The following is an 18,818-nucleotide window of genomic DNA, read 5'->3' as shown; positions in this document are numbered from 1 at the left end:
TACATTAAGATAAAGGAGCAATTATTTACTGAACCTCGTATTTTGAATAAATTATTTTTAGTTCTATTAAAAAAAAGAAAGACATTAAAAGTGGCTGGGGCACAAAGAGCCACCGCATCATTTTTGTCATAAGTGATCCAGCTGAATGAATAATAGTTTTTTCACAGCAGAGGTCATGAGAGAGCCGAGCCTGGATGTGTGGCATCCAGTTTCGGTCTTACAATGTCAGCGGGCGGAGCAGAGGAGGGCGGGTCGAGTGGAAGGGAGTACCGGGAATGTCAGTGGATGTGGTGCGAGTGGAGGCGGCGACACACCTGGGGGAATTAACAAGAACAAGCAACCGTGTTGTTGTTGTTGTTGTTGTTGCAGTTTTTAATGGCGTTTTTTCCCCCTGCATTAAGTTTTCCAGAATAAGAACCGAACATGTACACGTCGGAGCGCAGGCGCATGAGCCTGCACGAACTGAAGAGGAAAGATCCAGTGTGGGTGTCTGCTGGAAGTTTGTGGCAGGACTCTTTGGCGATAGAGCTGAGCGCAGCCAACTGTTCGGGAAAACAGGTCATGTCCCCACGGAGTCGGACCAGAGCGGTATCCGTGGCATACATTGCCAACGAGGACGCGTCCGTGCCGCAGACTGAGGAGAACTTATCACTGAAATGTCTGAAGGAAGCGTGCGCGGACGCACACGCCGTTTTCAAAACGATCCCGTTTGAGAGAATATCACTTGGCACCACAGACATCCTGGATAGTTTCTACAATGCAGGCAAGTGCAGGCACGCTGGCCGCAGAGTAAATTGGATGATACGCATTACGCACATGCAGCGCACTGACCCGAAGCTTTTTGAATTCCTCCAACAGATGTAGCTGTGGTTGAGATGAGCGACACTTTCTGCCAGCCTTCCCTTTTCTATCACCTCGGAGTGAGAGAAAGTTTCAGCATGACCAATAACATAATCCTGTACTGTTACAAGCAAGATAGTGATCTACAGGCTATAAAGGTAACTCATGAGCAATGCGCACACCCCTGTGTGTTATTATTAAAGAATGTGATGAACACTGGGCTGCAGCCCTGGGATATAAACTGTCAGTGTAAAATAAATATGCACCAAGATTTGCTCTCACAAGGCTACTGTTTGTTCTCTGCAGCTCTTTGCTAAATGACACTAGGATGTGTGCAAGCACTGGGAGCGAGATCCAGCCAATAGGGGTTGATGATTGATTTTTGTCCCAGGGCCTCTGAGCATGTAGATCCAAGCCTTGGCTGCAACATTTTTCATTATTGATTAATCTGTTTGGAAGAAGATGTAAGAATTTCAGTGGCCATCGCTATTTCCAGACCTAAAGGCGACGTTTTAAAGTGTCTACGTCTGATTGATGGCGCAGAAATCTAAATTACATTTATGGAAAGCAGGACATCCTCACAGCTGGAAATCTCAAACAAAGGTTTGACATTAAATGATATAAGGGTTTGACGAAGGAGGTATTATGTCTGGTAAAAGCCAAAGATTGTTTGACACCAGGAGCAAATTGATTTCTGCGAAGATTCTCAGTCATCCAAGTCATCTGGGACAAGTGGATTTAGTTGTAATCCCATGTAGATATCTCACCTTGTATCCAAGAGGCTTCTTAAGTTATTCAGAACAGATTTAACCCTTCTTAAAAAGCAAATAGTTTGTATTTGAACTGAAATTAAGTGTTTAAAGCAAAAATACTGGCATACTGTCCCTGTATAATATCACCGTGCATCATCTTCTTTCAGGAGCAGTGTGGAAGTTACACATTCATCCCATACGTGGTGTCACCTCAGGGCAAAGTGTTTGCCTGTGATGCATCAATGATGACTGGTATCAAAGAGCTGATGCAGCCCAGTTTCCAACTGGAGCCCCTGCTGACCCTGCTGGTAGAGAGGCTGGTGCATCTGCTGAACAATGTACACATTCAGTCCAGGTCAGACATAAACTGCTTTGCCAAACATATTATCATCTCAGATTTCACACACACCTGCTCATGCTGTATCTCACAGCTTGTCCCCATCACTAAGCTGAAAGTGTGGGATTTTATGATCCCTCTGCTCTTTATGCCGACAGCGAGTACTTCCGGGAGTCGATCAGGCATGAGATTCGCATGGCACGGGAGCGGTTCAGCGGCCAAGACCTGAGTAACGAGTTAAGCCGCATCCAGAAACGCCTGGACAGCGTAGAGCTGCTCACGCCTGATATAGTCATGAACCTGCTGTTGTCCTACAGGGACATTCAGGTGTGTGTTTATGTGTGCATGAGAAGATGACATGGAGTGTGTGAAAGGTGTAGAGCTACAAGTAACAAATATAAATCTGCAAGAGTCACAATGAACTTAAACCCAGGATCAGATTATATGTCACTCGTGCGTGTAGATGGAAACATAAACGACCATTATGGGTTGAATGATTATTAGTAATTAATGTTGTAATAACACAAAGTATTAAATGTTGGTGTCAAATGAGAGAATGGTAAATAATACATTGTAATCCTGCACCCTCTTTTCTCAGGACTACGATTCCATAATTAAACTGGTGGAGACTCTGAACAACCTGCCCATGTGTATGGTAGCAAGACATCAGAATATCAAGTTCCATTATATATTTGCTCTAAACAGGTACCGACGGCTGCTACTCCATTCACATTTTGTTTTCATCATAATTCAACTATTGTAATTCTGTGGTTTCAGCTCACTGTGTTGCGCAACAACCTCAGCCTGCAGCCTTCATTTGCCTAGTGTGTACAGTATATGCAAGACATAACAAGCTCTGACCAAGCTCATCACAGCTGATGTTATCTTTATCAGGAGAAATCGTCCTGGAGATCGCGCTAAGGCTCTGGAGTTAATTCTACCGATTGTGGAGTCTGGGGGCAAGGTGGCATCGGACGTCTACTGCCTGTGTGGACGGGTCTACAAAGACATGTTCATGTGCTCTGGGTTCAAAGATCAGGGCAGCAGAGACCAGGCCTGCTATTGGTATAATCATTTGTGTCTGTGTCTGTCACTACAGTTCTTAAAAGTTCTTTTTTTTTGATCGCTTGTGCGTGTTTGCGGTTTGTTTGTATTATTCTGATGTGACTTTTGTCGGCCACCTGTCAGCGTTGTAGCATAATTCACCAGTGTTGTCTTTCTATTATTTGTCAGGTATGGAAAAGCGTTTGAGACAGAGCCAACTCTGCATTCAGGCATCAACACTGTGGTCCTCCTGATGGCAGCCGGCCATGAATTTGAAACCTCCATTGAGCTGCGTAAAATTGGTGCTTAATGTTTTGATATTCTTTTAGATTCCATGTCATAAAATTTATATTACTTATACATTACACTTTATGATGTAGTGGTATAAATCTCACCACAACAACAACAAAACAATATATTTATATTTTTAGGCCCACATCTGGTTATAATTGAAATGTTCTATGTTCTAATGACTATAAACTCTTCTTGCTACATGGCTGAAATGAATAGTTTTACAGCTACCTGAAGGGCTAACTAATACATACTTAAACTCATAAAGTACTTGAACTTAATTTCACAATCCACATCATGATATATTCTCAGGACTGATACGAGCACATAATAGTCTTTAGAATTGATTTATGGATTAGTATCAGTGTGGTGTTACATCCCTATTGACTTATTTTGAACATGGCATGTGTGCACACGATAGCTTTATATTGCTTCATTGTTTCTGCTCGGGCTCAGCACCCTGGAAGATTAATGAGCTCACAGTAAGGAAATGTATACAAGTGATTTGATATGAATTTGTTAATGAATGTTTTTGCTCTGTGTTTTCATGTTGGTGTTTAGGTGTGACTTTAAGCACTCTTCTGGGTAGAAAGGGCAGTTTGGAGAAGATGAAGGAGTACTGGGATGTAGGCTTCTACCTCGGAGCAAACATCCTCGCGAACGAACACAGGAAAGTCATCGAAGCCTCTGAGAAACTCTACAGGCTCAAGGCCCCAATCTGGTGAGATCCAATCGGGCTTAAGAAGCATCAGTTCTTGATTAGTAGTAATCATGCAGACCAGGGTTTAATCATCATCAGGATTCAGTTTGCAGCATTTTAGTTTAAAGGACTCAAAGGATTCTTGTTCCATACTCATTCAATGTGGATTCATGAGTTTAACGTGTTTCTTTCAGGTATGTGGCATCCATCATGGAGACGTTCATCCTGTACCGCCAAGTTGTCAAGGTGCCTGAGGTGAAATCTCCTAAACAGGACACTGTGGACTTCTGGATGGAGCTGCTTCTGCAGGCCTGTAAACCCACTGTCTCTACAGACCGCTGCCCAGTAAGACCACACGGATAACCATAACAGTAACATAAACTGGGACTGAGCTTAACACATGCTACTGTAGTACAACATGGAGGGATATGGCCAGGAAATAAAGAGACCACTTTTGATCCGCTGCTTTCCAGGTGCTCATTCTGGAGCCCAGTAAAGTTCTCCAACCAGCTATTGTGTGTGTGAGCGAGGAGGACGAAAGTCGCACTGTCCAGTTGAAACACGTAACCACCTTAAAGGTATGTAGACAACTCCACCCGCCCCCATCCCTAGAGCCACCTTCTTATCTGAATACCTGTACACACACCTTGTATACACACACAATGCAGAATAAATTGCATGATAACAGAAAGAGACAACTTTTCTCTCAGTGATTTTATGGACCAGTCAATGTTTAATCCGGTGACTGTGTGGGAGTGTTCTTTACCCCATGCCTTGGTGCTGTTTTACTTTCTTTTTCTGCCAGGCGTACATGCAAATAAAAGCTGCTCTGTCCCGTGTAACGCACATGCATTCAAAGCCGTCTTTATCCTGCGTTTTAATAACATCCTTGATTTTACAGAAAGGCTTACACCAGTGGACTTTCCCAGCCTCTGCAATTCGGGGAGTGAGGTAAAGCATGTGCTAACGCCTCTCAAATATCTGCTGTCAGCTCTGGGTGTGGTCGAAGCCTGCAGCAAAGCCAGAGGGCCCAAAACATACTGGTTGTCTGGGAAACCTTGGCTGTCTGTCAGATTTCAAGAGTCCAATATGATTTTAGGCTCTGCTTTGTATTTGTTGATTCCTCTCAGGCTATACAGGTTTTGACAGATTTACCTTCCGGATCATTTTCGGCAAATACACAAAAACAGTCAGTTGCTGGTTCACAGCAAACAAACAACTTTATCAGATCTCACTATGTTTGGGGAAAGATGATAAGCACCTTTTTTTGGGACTTGCTTTCCATCAGCCTAATAAATTTCCATGATACCCTTTGTAATTCACTTAATTCATGCAAACATTAACCTTTGCCTGGAGCAGAAAAGCATGTTTGTTTTAATAAGTGTCACAGTTTTTGACATTTTCTATACAGATAAATGAGGCATTATGACTATTTGTGTCATTTAAACTCTTTATTCCATTTTTTGTATCCTATTAAGTGCTTCAAAGATCGATGAACGGAGCTGCTTCCTGTATGTCCACTACAACTCAGATGACTTCCAGCTCTGCTTCCCCTCTGAGCTTCACTGTAATGGGTGAGTGGCGAATAAGTTGGCCAAGAAACAGGGGCGGAGTTTGTGTGTGTCTCTGTGTGCTCGTGCCAGGCAGAGAAAATGATTTACTTGCTTACCGACTGGCTAGATAAAGATGAAGAGACCATCAGTACAGGGCGCGGGAAGATAATGAGAGTTTGACAAACAAAAAGGCAGGCTAAGTCTAGTAGGGAGTCTGGAGGAGTGACTGCAATGTACAACCCTGTACCCCTGTGCAGCCAGCAACACGTTTCAAAGAAGTTGGGACAGTGGCAACAAAAGACCGGAAATGTTGTGAAATGCTAGAAAGAAAGAATGGACCATCATCATCATGGTGGATCATTTCATAATTAATAAGGTTAACTGGCAACAAGTTAGTCACATAATTAAGGAAACTTTATACAAACCAGAAACAGCCCTGCCCTCTGTTAGCCAGAGTTCATTTAAGATGGACTTGGACAAAGTGGAAAACTCTCCTGTGGTCTGATGAATTGAAATTTGAAATTCTGTTTGGAAATCATGGACGCCTCGTCCTCCAGGCTCCAGAGCATCCAGCTTGTTATCAGTGGACAGTTCAAGAGCCAGCATCCATGCTGGTATGGATGTGCATTAATGCAAATAGCATGATGGGTAACCTGCACATTTGTGAAGACAGCATTAATGCTGAACAGCATATACAGGTTTTGGAGCGATATGTGCTGCCAAGTAGACTACGTCTTTTTCAGGATTGGCCTTACCTTGGAGCCCCTCAACTGTTGAACAGGTGAAATCCTAAATCAAGCAACCACGCGGAAAACATTCCACTTTCAAGATAACAACAATTGGGCTCATCAGACACTTAGTGTGTGAGTGTTGTGTAAAAGAAGATGTGACGCAACAAAGTGGTAAACATGACCCAGTCAAATTCTAAATAGGCATATCATTTTCCAAAGATCAATAAAACATCATCACAACTTGTGCCAACGTTCACAGCTTATGAGTCATATTTCCTTTATCACCTTCTAGGAAATCCCCAATGACAGATCTTTTGAGTCCGTTGACCCATATCACAGCTTCAAATCAATCTCGTGGTTTCTGCCAATACAGATATGCAGACACCACAAGGCGTACTTATCCGCTGCTAAACGTCTGCTGCTACTTTAATACAATTTGAGGTTTTGTTTTTGGTGCTCAAAGCAGTTTTACACGACTCAAACAAAAATAGCAAGTAACATTTTTAACTACATTTATTTAATTTAAAATCTGGGACAGGAGAACTGCGAAACCTGCACGGTTACATGGAGAAAGTAAGCAGCAAATATTGGTAGAAATGTTTTTTTGTGATTTCAGTCAACTGATCTTTTAAAGGTGCCCCACCGAGTTCTCTTGTAAACAAGCAAAAGTTGTGTTTATGTTACGTTAAATATGCATTGTGTGTAGGTTTAACAAATCTAGTGAGTGCATCTTCTTCCCAATAAAGCCAATTTTGAATGATATTAGAAATCTGACACTGTATACATTCATGTTTTGTTGCTAGCTTTGCTTGCTGTCAGTGTTTCTGTTGTTTCTTTAAAAAGATTATGCTTAATTTAGTGTATGACACCAAAGATACAAGAATATGACCAAATATGAGACCAAAGGGAAAATAGAGGAATACATGGGAGGAAACATCTGGTTGTAATTAAAATTCCGTCATAATTGACCATAATGTGAAATTATGTGAAAAACTGAGGTATGTGTTTGCGTGCATGACGGCAACTTGTATTGGCATGACATTTCACTCCACTGAGTGTGCATCCTACTCATAACAACATTGGTTTCTACTGATACTAGCATTCAGAAACTCCACAGTGAAATCTGACCCCATTCACAAATTTTACTTCAACATACTGGGCATATGTTTATGGGTACATTCTTTCCACAGGCACGTTTGATGTTGGTATTTACTGATATCCACAAAAACTTAATTCAACCACATTAAGAGCACAATGTCATCTACATTAATGTCTTCTGACGATGTTCCCTCACTAGTTTCTGCGAGCTGGTGAACTCCCTGCTCCAGCAAGCTGAAGACCCTGCTCAGGACCTGAACCATCTAACTGCAGGAATACTAGAGGTCAGTGAGTGTACGCCATTCCTCTGAGGCAGAGTGGGATCTATTTTGGGTCTGACTTGTCCCAACAAGTAGGAAAACAACTGCAATTCCTGGATAAATAATCAGATTATCAAAAACATTCCTTTTAACATAGGGTCATATTTTCCACACAATTTGGCACTGGGTTTAGCGTCTGTTTGAGTAAATAAATAAATAAATTCAGATTTGTATCTGTTCTCTAACTCTTAACATTTCTCTCCTCTGCTACTTGTGCTTGCCTGCTCCTTCTTTCACTAATCCTATTCTATCTTCAGTACATCTATGAGACCAACGAGAATGGAGACAAGGTGGTTTTAGGTAAAGGGACGTACGGTGTGGTGTACGCCGGGAGGGACCTGAGCAATCAAGTGCGCATCGCCATCAAGGAAATCCCCGAGAAGGACAGCACGTATGAGAAACCAACACTCACACTGTCTTACTGGAAGGCACAGAGCGGCACTGTTTGTCACATGAATATTTTTTTCCATAATACCCTTAACGGGAAAAGATTTGGCAGAGATGACACTCACTGGCATGCTGTGCTGTCCTGTGCTCTTTAGGAAGCTTTGGGGAAATGGATGGGTGTTTATATTCGTCACTGGTTGTTTGTTACTCTATAATCTGCACAGAGAGCTTAGGCTCATACTGCTGTGTAAAGGATTCCATCAAAGGAAATGTGATATTTAAATCACTTTTTAAGCATTTACCAAACCTTGATGTTTTCAAGACGCAGCACAGCTCTTATTTGATCTTATCAAGCTGTACTACTAAATACTCAAACTGGAAATAACGTGTCGGATTACTTCCAAGTGTAGTGACAGTCCAGATGTGAAACAACAAAAAAGAGAAGATCCTAGTAACTGAAACCAGAAAGAGGGAGGGGGGAAAATCACTTCTAATGTGTCGCAATAGCAGCTGCCACATGACATAATGTGGCAATTAATATGAAACGCACATGCATATAAACTACGTACAGGAAAGGAAATCATGCACAGTACGAGAATTTAGCTATGTAACTTCCAGATATGTTCATGTTCTTGCTGACTATTAATAAGCTGTTTTTATTTTACGACTCTGCATGTTTTAAAATAATATAGGATGATGTATTATATTGCTACAGTTTTATTCCTCTCTCTCTCTCTTTCTCCCTCACAGGTACTCCCAGCCCCTCCATGAGGAGATAGCGCTGCACAAGAGGCTAAAACACAGAAATATTGTCCAATACCTGGGCTCTGTCAGTCAGGATGGTTTCATCAAGATCTTCATGGAAGAGGTACCCGGAGGTATGAATCCCTAAACTTCTAATATTTTTAGTTCTACTATCTATCACCAGACTTCCTGCACAAATTCTGCACATACATACACTGTCTGAGATAGAATAATTTGAAAAATCCATATTAAAAGATTGTTTAAAATAACACATGCTGTCTGAAACTTAAACATTCGAAAACAGGAGACTGTCTTTATAGAATTGCCCGAGAGTGTCTAAAATTAGTTGCTGGCTACACTAAAACAGAAAACATCAACTTGTGACAGTGTGAGTCATTTGATTCTGCTTTATTTTCATTACACAGTGGCCCAGGATAATACATCAGTGTTGCACTCATGTAATCAACAGACAAAAAATGTGTTGTCATATTAATGTTAGGTCTTTAGATTAAGTAATGTTCATTCATACTTTTACCGGAAAAAAAGAGGAAGAGGAGGAACGTGCTAGTAGAATGATGCTCTTGTTTTTAGGAATCACCAATGTCAGGAAGCCTGGCCTCTGCCGTTTCCCCAGTATAGCTTTGTTACTTTTATTAAGGAAGTCTGCCTTGTGTACAGACTTGCAATGTGTGTGATTGTGTAACATCAACTGGAAGCCAGTTTTAAAAAGTGGGTGGATCCAAAGACATCCTGCTCATTGGGGAATAATGTCTTCAAACAATGGTGTGATTCTCAGAGAAACATTTGAAGATATGTGAGCAGTTTGGTCATCTATTGCCAGATGTAGCTGAGAAACGTGAGAAGTGACCTCTTTTTAGCAAAAAACATTTGATTCTAGTCTGAATTTTTCCTGGGGAACAGCCTACTCTTTGCAATAGTGCCATGTCATCTTTAATGACCTCAATGACTCAATGAGTCAGGGCCATGATGTAACTTCACTTCTGAAGAACGGCACTCCTTCAGCATCGTGTCTCATGACGTGAGAATTGGAGTGTTTTGTTTTTTGTTTCAAAGGCTCAAAGGGAAGACTGCCCCCTACTGGACCATAAACACCACCCTCAGCAACAGCTTTCCCAGGAGGCTGCTGGCCAGATATAGCCTCATATCATTTTACATTTCTGTTTCTAGGAAGTTTGTCATCTCTCCTGCGCTCCAAATGGGGCCCTTTGAAAGACAACGAAGCCACCATCATCTTCTACACCAAACAGATCCTCGAGGGGCTCAAATACCTTCATGACAATCAAATAGTCCACAGAGACATTAAGGTGAGCAAAGGACCCTGGGACTCTGTAGGACAAACTAGTATAATATCATCCTAACTTTATTGTATAAGACAGTAGTGTTAGTGAAACATCTCAGTTTAGGTCATTTGTCTGTGCTCCAGGGGGACAATGTATTGATCAACACCTACAGTGGAGTACTGAAGATCTCTGACTTTGGAACCTCCAAACGATTAGCAGGGATTAACCCCTGTACCGAGACGTTTGCTGGTAAGATTCAGTGTTTAAGACATTTATGACTTATTAACTTATTACAGTTGTTGCATTTTAACCACTTTTTATGATGATTTATTAATAGGAACTCTGCAGTACATGGCCCCAGAGATTATAGACCAGGGGCCTCGGGGTTATGGGAAGCCGGCTGATATCTGGTCCCTCGGGTGCACAATTATAGAAATGGCAACAGGCAAAACACCCTTCCATGAGCTGGGAAGTCCTCAAGCAGCCATGTTCAAGGTAATTAAGGAAAAACTGTATTTTAGGACATGAACATTTATGGTATTTTCATAGAAGGGTAGTTCTAAATTTGGGAAATATTCATAATTTTGTCATGGTAGTGGTAGAACACTGTTTTTTAAATGATGGCTGATGTGACGATACATATTTGTTTGGTTTTTAGCTATGTTTTGTTTTTACCGACCCGATATATCTATTTCATTAAAATATCAGTTTCCCACAGAGCCACTAGATTGGCTGTAGACTTTTGTTAAATATTAACTTCCTTCTGTTTTAATGCAAAATCTCTCTAAATGTAAATTATATAATTTCCTTTTCCAATCCCATCAAGGTTGGCATGTTTAAGATCCACCCCAAGGTTCCAGAGTGCATGTCAGACGAGGCAAAGGGCTTCATCATGAACTGCTTCACACCGAACCCAGACGACAGAGCCACAGCTTCAGAGCTGCTGATGGACACGTTCCTCAGGTCGTCCCCCAGGAAGAGGGCCAAGGCCCCGCAGGAGCCTGAACCTAAAGACTACAGTTCTGCCGGTGAAGCTTCAGTACACATTAAACCCACATACTGCTCTTCTTTCTCACATGTTTTTCTGTTTTCTTCACCCACTTCATTTAAAAAAAAAATCTTCTGTTGTTATTGTACAATACCTGTTTTGAAATCTGTCTAGTCAGTGTTGTTATGAAACTTGGTAAGTCTCAGAGATGACGAACACTGGTATATCTAACCACAGTCCCACTGGGTTTTGCAGGTGATTACCAACGCAGCTTGTCTGTACCCATCTCCATCCTTGTGGAGGACACCGATTCATACTCGGGTTCAATCGATCTGTCCTGTTCTCTGGACCTCAGGAGGCCCTATTCTGCCCTCAGAGCAGATGAAATTTCAGAGAGCCCACCAAATATCAGCTTCCTGCAGTAAGTTCAAGTATTACTATAATCTCTGCCTTAGCCATGGTGCATCTACATCTACAGGATCTTACATCAGTTGCAAACCACACTGAGGTTTCAGGTCAGGTTGTCTGCTGTGGGTACATCCTGTGTAGGTAAAAAATAGGGTAAAGCATCACTGGTTCAAATGCCACAGTCGAAATAACAAGAGATAATAATGTATTTAATGTATAAATTATTGATAATCATTTTTCTCATAGATGCATTACTTATATTACTTTCATAGAGACATTATGTCTTTTTAAAGTGTGTTTTTAATCTTTATCTGTTGACCTGATGTGACTGATCCCATCATTGCCCCCTGCTGTTCAGCATACCAGAGGACTCGCCATCAGAAATGTGCAGTCCAGCCTCAACAGAGGAGAGCATTGGTCTTTTCATGCTGAGAAAGGACAGTGAAAGGAGAGCCACACTGCACAGAGTCCTCACTGACTACATCAGCCTTGTCGTCTTTAACATACAGGAATCCGTGCCACAGGTGGGTGAAGAAAAGTCACAAAAATATAGGTCAACACATTGCGAAATCTGCCTCTATAACATGTACAGTGCATAGATTTTTCTCTAAAATTCCACTTTATTTTGTTTGTATATTAAATTCTTTTTTTTATTGTACAAATACAACACAAAACAATAAAATACATGTTTTCTTAACTGCATTGCAAGGGTTCATCAATAACTTCGGACCACATCACTGAGCTCATTAGCTGCTTGCGAGACAACATCCGCTCCCCGGACAGAAAGCAGCTGACGAGTAGTCTGCTGGACTTAAAAACCACATTGCTCACTGCCTCAGTGTCACTGAACAGCCTGCAGGTGGTGCTCTTCAGCTTCCAAGATGCCGTAAGTTACTTTAGAGTCGACACACAGATTGCACTGCTGTGAGCTCTTCTCACAATTGTGTTAAACTATCTGCTCTGTACATAGGTGAAGAAGGTGTTGAGGCAACAGCAAGTGAAACCTCACTGGATGTTTGCTCTGGACAATCTGCTAAGACAGGCAGTACAGGACGCCATCACTGTGCTCTTACCAGGTAGAGCCTCATGACATGTGCCGTATAAGTTCAGAAGTCTGGGTTAAATCCTTTTGAGAGACAAACAAATATCAGAGGGCAGGTTGTGGTCGCAGGAGTAACATCGATGTCCTTCTCTCTCATGAATCAGAGCTGAAACTGCAGCTGCAGTCCTCATTTGAGGTGGAGGACAGCACTCCTGAGGAGCAGTGTGCTGACCCAGACACTCCTGTACTTCTTGTCCCTGGCCAGCTGGGGGTGCCAGAAGATACACAGCAGACGACACCCACAAACGAGATGATGCTCACAACTAGCCCGACCTACCCCACAGAACTCAACACCAACTGTCCTCTCAGTGAGAAACTGAGAGACCTGCGACTAGAGACCAGAGGGTAGCATTTAGTTTTCTTTAACATGAAGCTCTTATTCTCATATTGTAACTTTATTTTTAATGGTTTTTGAGATTGTGTGATGGACTGCAGTTTTCATTTTTGTCACATCTGTGAAATATTTAGTTTTCAAGGCAACATAAACTGAAATTTTGAATTTTTAATGAATTGTTTTTGCCGTGTTAAATATAGGAATACCTGTAACACAAGGCTCCGTGCAATGATTAATATGATTTTTGAGGTGCCCTGCTTTCTGCTGAGTGATGGTGGCTGTTTTTTGTTTCAGACTGCTGAGTCAGCTGAATGAGAAGGAAAGAGAGTACCAGGAGCTACTGAGGAACTCTGTCCAGAGGAAACAGAAACAGATAGATGCATTGAAGAGTGCAGCAGTCACTGAAGGTAATATATTTTGCTCACATCCATGTAGATAACACAAGAACACTGACTGATTTAAGAAAAGTCTACGTACATATCATATGTACTGTATGGTGAGCAAGTTGTGGGTCAGTGAGAGGAGGTAGCTCAGCTACATTGTAAAAAAAAACAATTCACAGTCCTCTTTCTGTGCAAAACTGCATTCCTAAATTAGCCAAAGCTTTTATGAGGCTGAATTTGTACAATCATGTTGGCAGCTATTGGCAGTGTTTCTCCCAGCTACTGTATGTGATTTAACAGAGCTTATACCTCCACTGTGCTTCAGCAAGGAAACGCTGTCCAAGGAAACATGAATTATGTACTAAAAAGACAGCTGTTTTAGAATATACCCACCTACCTTAAAATCTCATATCTTGTATTAAAGGTCCGGTCTTTGCTTAGTCTATGTTTTTATTAGTGTATAATCACTTGAAATTAAGAATCATTGTGTCTTCAGAATAAGCCCTTTTTTTTAAATCTACAAAAGTTTCTACAGCAGCCCAGGATAGAAAAACCAAAAACTGTCTTTAGATAGGGTCTTTCACAAGTTTCGTGGCCAGCGTCGGTTCTCCTACATGCTTGGATAGAAGGGTGAGACGAGCAGCATTGATTACAATCTGCCCCCTCACCCCTCCTCTGAAATACACTTTTTTCATCAGCGACTTTAGTCTGTCAAAACCAATCAATATAGTTCACAAACATTCAGCAATATTTATATTCTATATTTTAATTGATCTGGGTCAGGTGTCGTCATCAGACCTCTAAACCAAGATTTGATCCTCCCCTTCATGTAACGTCTGGAAAATATACCAAATTAAAATAGAGGACATTTGGTTAAAGTTTATAAATTACATTGATATTTTATGGATCTAAAGGTGTTTGCCAGTCACGTGAGTTTTTGGAAGAGCTGAGCCTATAGTCTGATGATTAACCGCACAAGCTGCAGCATGACAAGTGTTGCATCAAGGGGCCAAGCCCCCTTCGGATTACCAATACACTATACAATTCTCATTGCTGTTTCTTAACACTCGTACCAGTCAATTCCCACCACGCCTTAGCTTCAGGCTCTGGATTTCTGCCTGACTGGTTTGTGTCAGAGGCGTGGACGATCGGATCATCGCCTAATGTGCTCAGACCTGACTCGCCGCTTTGAGTAATGCTTATACAGTATGCCTGCGGAAACACGATAAGTGTTTTTGATGTGTGTAACATCAACACCGTGAGATATATTATGTCTACAGTTTGAACCAGGTTGCCTGAATGGTTGTAATCTCTGTGCATTACAGACGGACTGGCTTCACAGAAAAGCTCTAATCCAGAAGTGAAGGCTTTAGTGCACTGGCTCAAGTCTGTCCCTGTAGATCAAGACACTATCGATAAGGTAAACTCAACTAAAGCTCAACCTTTTTTTTTTTGTACTCCTGTGGCTGGTTGGTATTACTCATCTACCCACTATCTAATCCACACCTGTGGGATCTGTGTTTTCTAGTTGCTCTCTCATGAGTTCACCTTGGACTGTCTCCTCTACATGGCCTCCAGGGATGACTTAATGTACTGTGGAATAAGGTGAGAAGTCTCCACGCATCACCCTCACACCGTCAGTCCTTACAAAAATGTAAAAAGGGATTGCCCTCAGATGGTGGTGTTGAAAAGATACAATGTGCCTCTTGGTGTCTGTATTTAAATCTGTCCAAAATGACTGTTTCAGAGGTGGCATGCTGTGTCGAATCTGGGCAGCCATCAATGCTCGCAGGAAGACCCAGCTCAGCACACACAATGAGGACAGCGAGGACACTCTTCTTTAATGCCTGCTGATGTTGTACACTAAAGGATAGATTTATTGACAGGCTGGTCCTGTGTCATCTGGTGGAAGAGAGGCAGCGATGGACTGACCGATGCAAAGCAGGATAGATTTGGCTTACATGTTGAACTGTGAATGTATTTTTTTTTTCTAAACGATACTGACTGCTTCTTCCAGTTTTTGTGCATAAAAGGTACAATGTAAAAAAAAAGTCTTCACTTAGTAATTAGATCTTGCCAGCATTTTACATTTCCTCAGGGCTAGTGGGACTATAAGTATGCCTTCATAAGAAACTGCCTAGTGGAGTATTGGTTTGTCTGTGAACGAAACACGTTCAGTGCTATTTTAATGCTGCCTTCTGATGATGCTGTTTTACTGTGATCTACAGAAAGCTTAGCAGGACCTAAGTTATTGAGGAGATGGTGTATTTAAGACGAATGTTTCTGCATTCTGGGGAGGGGACATGGATTATTTGTATTTGTACTGTACATCCTGTTAACACCGACAATAAACAGGAATCTTAAATCTCTCAGACTCGCTTGTTATCTGTGTAACAGGGAGGGAATGACGTAGGCTGGAAGAAGTGAGGAAGTGTCGAACAATCTTAAAATTCCACACATGCTCCCTCATCTGTTTTCACAATGTTGACATCTCCTTAGAAACAGCGACTTTGTCTGTCTGTGTGTCATTCTAGGAATGAAAATAAAAGGGGGGAAGGAAAGGCCAGGATCAGAACATTGGGGAATAAAGCAGGAGGCGAAAAACATTTCACATGTATAAAAAGGCGTTTGAGCACATACCTGATTAGTTTTTTCCAGTGTGTCATTACTTCCCAGTAATCTCTGCTGTCCTGGATGTTCATTATTTTGATAAGTTGAACAGAGGCTTGTTAAATGCCATATGCATGTCAGCTCCCGTGCTCTGTCAATATGGATATGACTTCATTCAGAGACTGGGCTTGGTCCCTAATAACCATGACACTCACTAAAGATATTAGTAATGCCTTAATCATTTTAAAGGAAGTACTCCTCCTTTTACATGACCTTGTGTGAGTGCATATATATATTATATATTGCAAGTGCTTAAATCAGCTGCAGCGTGTTGGAGCCCATAAAGTACTATAATATAAAACTGGCATTCCCTTTCTTGTGTTCATAGATTCATGACATAATTTATTCATTTAGAATTTAAAAAAAAACCTCTCCATCCCATCTGGCCAAAATACTGATTAGGTTTCTCACAGCAAAGATCACAATCTTTAATTTATCTCAAATTCAGAATGCTGAGCATATCAGGAGACAGAAGGACAATAAATAAAGATAGACATATTCCTCCTATGCCCTTGAATGGTGCCAAAAAGGAAATGAATTTTCGACATGATGCCAAGTTGAATTTAGCTGATAAAATCTCCTCTGTCCTCCTCTGTTATTGGTGTAATAAATTAATGTTGTGTTAAACGCACATTGAAATCTTCTCTTGATATATGAGGTGGGATTTCATTGATGGTGATTAGCATGTTAAAGCCTTGCAATGATGAACTAGAGTTTTTTTTTTTCCTGCTAACGTGCATATAGAGCTGCACTGTCACTGAGAGCTACATGACGGCAGGTGTCAAACCGACAGCAGATAACGTCATTGATTACTTCCTCGTCTCTGATTAAAACTGCTAATAAGTGAGATAAACTGAGATACGTTCAGCTGGAATGAAAACTTGTATCCACGTGTCTGTCTATTGCAAATGGTTGGAGCTCACTGAAGTGTTTTTTGGACATAATCTTTGAAAATATCTTCAGCTCTCTTCATGGCAGTAGTATAAATAAACCTAGAACTAGATTTCATCAATACACTTTGGCATTAGGTGGTTGTTGTCATGTAACTGTACAGCAACAATGCAGGCAGCAGTTTTCACTTCAAACTTATTTCCTATTGCAGATAATTGAATGTAATGTGAGTGCAACCCCCTTGAGTCGCCATCATTCTAATAAGCTTTATGGCACAATAGCATTAGGATTGTCCAGCTAATAGGATGCAAACTGTTTAAACTTGATCAGACATAATGGTGCAACCAATCAGTGTCAACTGTCTCAAGTTGGGAGTTTGCAGTATTCACAATGGAGAGGATGCAAAGTCAAGGTTTTCTCCATCATCCACCATTATTCACTCTGAAGATTTTGTCTGAAAGCTGAGGGTGATTGAGGGTTTTTTTTCTTTCCTGGTCTGGTCACATTCTCCTCTGGTCATATGTTTCCACATAAGTCAGGGGAAAAGAAGGAAATCATGTTTGTATTGGCTTTAGTATTTCTCTGATCTTCCTTTTCTGGTCTTCAGTAAATCTCTCCATCTCTGTTCTGTCTCCGGGTGGACTTAAGCCACTGATAGGCAAATAATGAGGACTGCTGTCAGGGGGATTTTAGCAGGCTCTTTGGGGGGATTGAGGACGCCACACTGGGAGACCCACAACCTCGGGGATTACTGAGCTCACCCTCTTCCCTGTCAGCTCTCGTAGGACAGGTCTCCCCACTGTCTTGGACTCGATTTGTGCCAACATGCAAAGTTAAGTTTGACAATTTCCTGCAGGATTTAATTAAATCTGCAGCAGTGGAGTTGCAAAATGAATCAGACTTGACTCTGCTCTGAAGAGTAAATCTCGTCTTTGGTCCTGAGTGCACCACTTCTCCAATAGCTCCAGTGTTTTTTATAATCTATCATTAACAACAGAGCTCACTAACAGGCTGGCTGCTGTGCTTCTATTACTGAGCTCTGTATAAAATGTGCTCATGCATGCTTACAGTACATGCCTGCAGGTGTTGACATATGTTTACTACATGCAAACACACATCATTATTTCCTTGCTAAACTGGCACACCTCTCTCCCAACCATAAAGTTTTTTTTACAGTGCAGTAGAGGATCACATGACAGCAGATTATGAGCACATTCTTTGCATTGCCGTCACTCCCCTGAGCGTTGATGACACTTTACTGTGTTGGAATTTTGACTTGTATATAAATAGTATCATTTAGCCTCAGATTACCTCACAGAAACCTGAGACTCGTCAGTGTTTGTTTGCATACTGAGACTATCATTCACAGATTTGACTTAGGACATGCATCTGTTGCTGCTGCGGTATTTGTCTCTCTCAGGAGCGTTTGTTAGGAAATTTATCCCGTTATCTTCACGACCCTCAGGAGGAGGAAGGAATAATCTTACAAGCAATTAACTGGAAGCCACTACTGTCACGTTATCTCCTCTGTTTCACCCTGGCTCATTCTGGAAAAGAATAGTCTGTTAAGTAGAGGGGTGTATTAGAGCAAACCAGACACAACACTGACACATATGGGCCAGTTCTGAGGCATATAGAATTAATCCTGGCTGTAATCCAGGGAGCTGAATTAAAACAACTAATCCCATATGTGTATATGCATACACATGTGGAAGAGCATGTGTGTGTGGACAAAGCTGCACTGGAGCTTTGACCTCAAGGCCTTTCACCCTTTGTTTATCTCAGTTGTGTTTGTCTGAAGGCCACCCATCCAAATGACATCGAATCAATGATTTCTATCACAGAGGAGTGACCTTGTGACTTTTCAGTATTAATGAGACCTTTCCTAAGGTGACAAAGGAAATCAATGAATTTGCACTAATGAGTTTGCACTATTTAGTAGTA

At 41.4% G+C, this 18,818-nt stretch overlaps 1 protein-coding gene across 1 annotated transcript; it reads left to right on the top strand.

The window, feature by feature from the left end:
- The first annotated feature begins 254 nt into the window (after window positions 1-254).
- On the top strand, window positions 255-15,682 carry si:ch211-1i11.3 (mitogen-activated protein kinase kinase kinase 5). Its single transcript, XM_019267149.2, has 28 exons — window positions 255-763; window positions 859-998; window positions 1,760-1,947; window positions 2,088-2,256; window positions 2,528-2,634; window positions 2,824-2,994; window positions 3,163-3,275; window positions 3,826-3,985; window positions 4,159-4,309; window positions 4,438-4,542; window positions 4,866-4,915; window positions 5,443-5,538; window positions 7,546-7,630; window positions 7,924-8,057; window positions 8,804-8,931; window positions 9,986-10,122; window positions 10,242-10,347; window positions 10,436-10,593; window positions 10,925-11,126; window positions 11,342-11,507; window positions 11,853-12,018; window positions 12,204-12,380; window positions 12,465-12,570; window positions 12,701-12,941; window positions 13,225-13,337; window positions 14,639-14,733; window positions 14,842-14,918; window positions 15,061-15,682. Exons 1-28 carry the CDS (start codon window positions 424-426, stop codon window positions 15,155-15,157), a joined length of 3,978 nt encoding a protein of 1,325 aa, XP_019122694.2. The 5' UTR covers window positions 255-423; the 3' UTR covers window positions 15,158-15,682.
- Window positions 15,683-18,818: the final 3,136 nt, after the last annotated feature.

The sequence above is a fragment of the Larimichthys crocea genome, chromosome XIII, assembly GCF_000972845.2.
Source record: "Larimichthys crocea isolate SSNF chromosome XIII, L_crocea_2.0, whole genome shotgun sequence".
NCBI classification, from domain to species: domain Eukaryota; kingdom Metazoa; phylum Chordata; class Actinopteri; family Sciaenidae; genus Larimichthys; species Larimichthys crocea.
The sequence above is the reverse complement of the archived record's forward strand: the minus strand, read 5'-3'. Positions and strand labels throughout refer to the sequence as shown.

Excerpts from the sequence above, each read along its gene's own strand:
- si:ch211-1i11.3 (XM_019267149.2), top strand. The coding sequence starts at position 424 with ATGTACACGTCGGAGCGCAGGCGCATGAGCCTGCACGAACTGAAGAGG. Across the intron at positions 999-1,759 it reads GTGATCTACAGGCTATAAAG|GAGCAGTGTGGAAGTTACAC; the intron begins GTAACTCATGAG and ends ATCTTCTTTCAG. Across the intron at positions 4,543-4,865 it reads AACACGTAACCACCTTAAAG|AAAGGCTTACACCAGTGGAC; the intron begins GTATGTAGACAA and ends TTGATTTTACAG.